Raw genomic sequence first — 2,756 nt, 5'->3', positions numbered from 1 at the left:
CTCCGCCCATGCCTTAACCTCATCGAGTGTTTGGCGGGGGAGTCTTGTTCGTTTCTCTAACTGGGTATCGGTGAATCCCAGTGAGCGATTATTTACTGCACTTGCCCCAGCTTGGGTAACTGGGGTAGTGTTCGTAAAATTTACTTCACTTGCCCCGGCTTGGGTAGCCGGGGTAGTGTTTGTAAAAACTGTGTTGCCGGTATTCCCCCCAGTAGCTGGGGTTGTGGTTACCGGAGTTTCTTTAACCATCTTAGAAGTTTGAAAAAACTGGAGAAAAATGTTCTAGCTTTATGCACGGATGGCGCCAATGAAGAAACACTAACCGGACCCCGGGCAGATTACTGGTAACCTGGGGGTTAGATAGCTGTTTCCCACGAGGGGTTAGACCCAGAGAAGATGGTTCTTCTGATAACCTGCAAAACAGACACCGTGAGCTTGTCACTGAGAAGGGGGGGTTCCTCCTTGTGACCACCCTCCAGCGTGAGAATCAGACTAGATTGCTCTTTAAATATAAGTGTATATTAAGAGATTGCTAGAGCAGATATCAGGTATAATATGATGATACAAGATAAGATATGATGGTCATACCATTTGTGGTATTTATAGCCGAAGGTAGGTTTCCAAGGAGGTGTGGCCGGCTGCAACAGTGTTCCTGTTCCACCAACAGTGGCCTACGCACGTGCCCTGCTGGTAGTTGGTGGGTAGGCAGCGGCTGATAGTGACCAGGCCTGCTGTGTACTATTCCTTTTCCACAAACTGCCGGCTACGCACGTGGTATGGCAGTAGTTGGTGAGTAGGCAGCGGCTAATAGTGACACAGTACAGGAGCATACTGCTCACCATACTGTTGTCAATAAGCTGTCGTATCTTTAGTCAGATCTTTTTCCCATACCTCGTCAGGTACAGTACAGAAGATCTTCCCGTATCGTACGGACTGGCTTATTTGGGCGGGAGTATTCCCCCTCCCGCCCTTGTGCGGGATTGTTCCCGGCTTTGCTCATTCCTTCAGGTGACACTGAGTGATTGAGAGCTAAGTGCCTTGTGCGTGTAGCCTTGCTGCGCGGGTGGCCTTCCCTGATGGCTTGTATCCGAGGCTGCGGGGACAGGCGGAGTCCTTCACCATTGGGAGGCATTTCCTGCGGGAACAGCTTGCGTACTGCGCGTAAGGACGTCACGTCTCTGAGCATGGTTGGTCCTGCGGATCCAGTTGGTTTCTGCGCAGACGTTCCTCTTCAAGGTGAGTCTTGCGGGTCCAACTGGGCTCTGCTGGGACCTACCTCTTCACGGGTAAATGATAACCGACTTCGCATTGCATAAAGCATTAAAAATCATCATCAAATCCTCAAACATTATTCTCACTTGATCAACTCTGCAAGAACCTTCTAACCGGATATCCGCCGTGTCAAGAACCGGAAGACCACCATGTGTCTCCAACCGCGGTAACTTGGACCCCTCGAACTCAAAGCATTTAAGGTACGTGACATGATCATCGGCCAATTCGTCTCTTTACTAGTCTCTTTAATACTAACGTCGAGTTCTTCAACACCTTGTTTCAAGGCGTAATCGAAAACCTTTTTTAAGATCTTGTTGCTGCATATTCTGTCGCGTTTGAAGGTTAGTTTCTTCACTTTAGCTGATCTTGGAACAGATAACGCACCATAAACGAACTTATCGAAGACTTTGAGATATTTAAATCTACGGGAGTTGAAGTTGAGAACAGGAACATGAGTCCATTTAGAAGACCATGCTTTCGACAACGACGAGGTTTGAAAGGCGTGTTTGGTGTCAAGAGAAGAAAGAATACGAATCTGCAGGTCTTCCGGTAATGTCGAAAGCCGATTCTCCATTGTTGTTGTCGCGTTTGGTTGTTTACGTGATCGTTTGATCGCCATTGTTGTTGTAGTGTAATTATGGGATTAGGTTATTAGGATCGGTGGTCTCATAAAGGGGTTTAAATGTTTAAAGTCGGTGATGTTTGGTAAGTTATTTACATATTAACTTACCGACTTAGAGCATTCTCGACATGGTTCCTATATTCATGTGAGATGATTTTGTAAGTGATATGGTATGGTTATGAGTAGTTGTAAGTAGATGCAGTGGCAGACATACTTATTAGTGGAGGGTGTCCCCCGTCCCCTGTGAAAAAAAAAATTAGTGTTAATATACCGAAAAATTCCCGACCAACCCCTGTAAAATTTTGACCCCGACCCCTGTGAAATTTTGAAGCCGAACCCTGTAAATTTCAAGACGACTCCCATGAGATTTTGAGACTAACCGTAATAAAAAACAATGAAAATTATATATATATAATTATATAAACGTTATATAAACAATTTTTCCTATTAATATCAATAAGTCCATTAGTCTAATATCTAATCCAATTTTAAGCTCAAGACCCAACTCAAACCCTACTCAACTTTTAGCCCAATATAAACAAAAATACGACTTTGTATTTTACTTGCACTTGATGTTGCATATTCTAGACGTCAAAAACTCATTGTCTCAATGTCTTCAAAGGAAAGAACAAGATTTGGTGAACGCAAGTTCATTGGTTTCTTCAACCAAGCGGTAACTTGAAGACTTTAGGTTGGAGGGGTATAACAAGTTTGTTGAGAAGGTTAGCTCTTTTTGTGAAAAACATGATATTCTAGAGGTAAAGATGGATGATGACTACATTAACATACTAACGCCAAGAAAAAAGACAAACATGAAAAATCGCCACTATTATGAATATGATTGCTTTAATTCGGTTCTAGA

General features: G+C 43.8%; 1 protein-coding gene across 1 annotated transcript; it reads right to left on the bottom strand.

Moving 5' to 3' along the window:
* Positions 1 to 1,381: 1,381 nt before the first annotated feature.
* On the bottom strand, positions 1,382 to 1,891 carry LOC143558928 (F-box/FBD/LRR-repeat protein At5g53840-like). Its single transcript, XM_077047664.1, has one exon. The coding sequence runs from the start codon at positions 1,889 to 1,891 to the stop codon at positions 1,382 to 1,384; it is 510 nt and encodes a 169-aa protein (XP_076903779.1).
* Positions 1,892 to 2,756: the final 865 nt, after the last annotated feature.

This window comes from Bidens hawaiensis, unplaced genomic scaffold, assembly GCF_021521415.1.
Source record: "Bidens hawaiensis isolate Kalapana, Puna unplaced genomic scaffold, B.hawaiensis_p1.1 tig00019675_1, whole genome shotgun sequence".
In the NCBI taxonomy this organism is placed as follows: domain Eukaryota; kingdom Viridiplantae; phylum Streptophyta; class Magnoliopsida; order Asterales; family Asteraceae; genus Bidens; species Bidens hawaiensis.
Note: the sequence above shows the minus strand (reverse complement) of the source record. Positions and strands in the feature narration are given on the sequence as shown.

Bases quoted from the DNA above. Each gene is read 5' to 3' on its own strand.
- LOC143558928 (XM_077047664.1), bottom strand. From the start codon at position 1,891: ATGGCGATCAAACGATCACGTAAACAACCAAACGCGACAACAACAATG.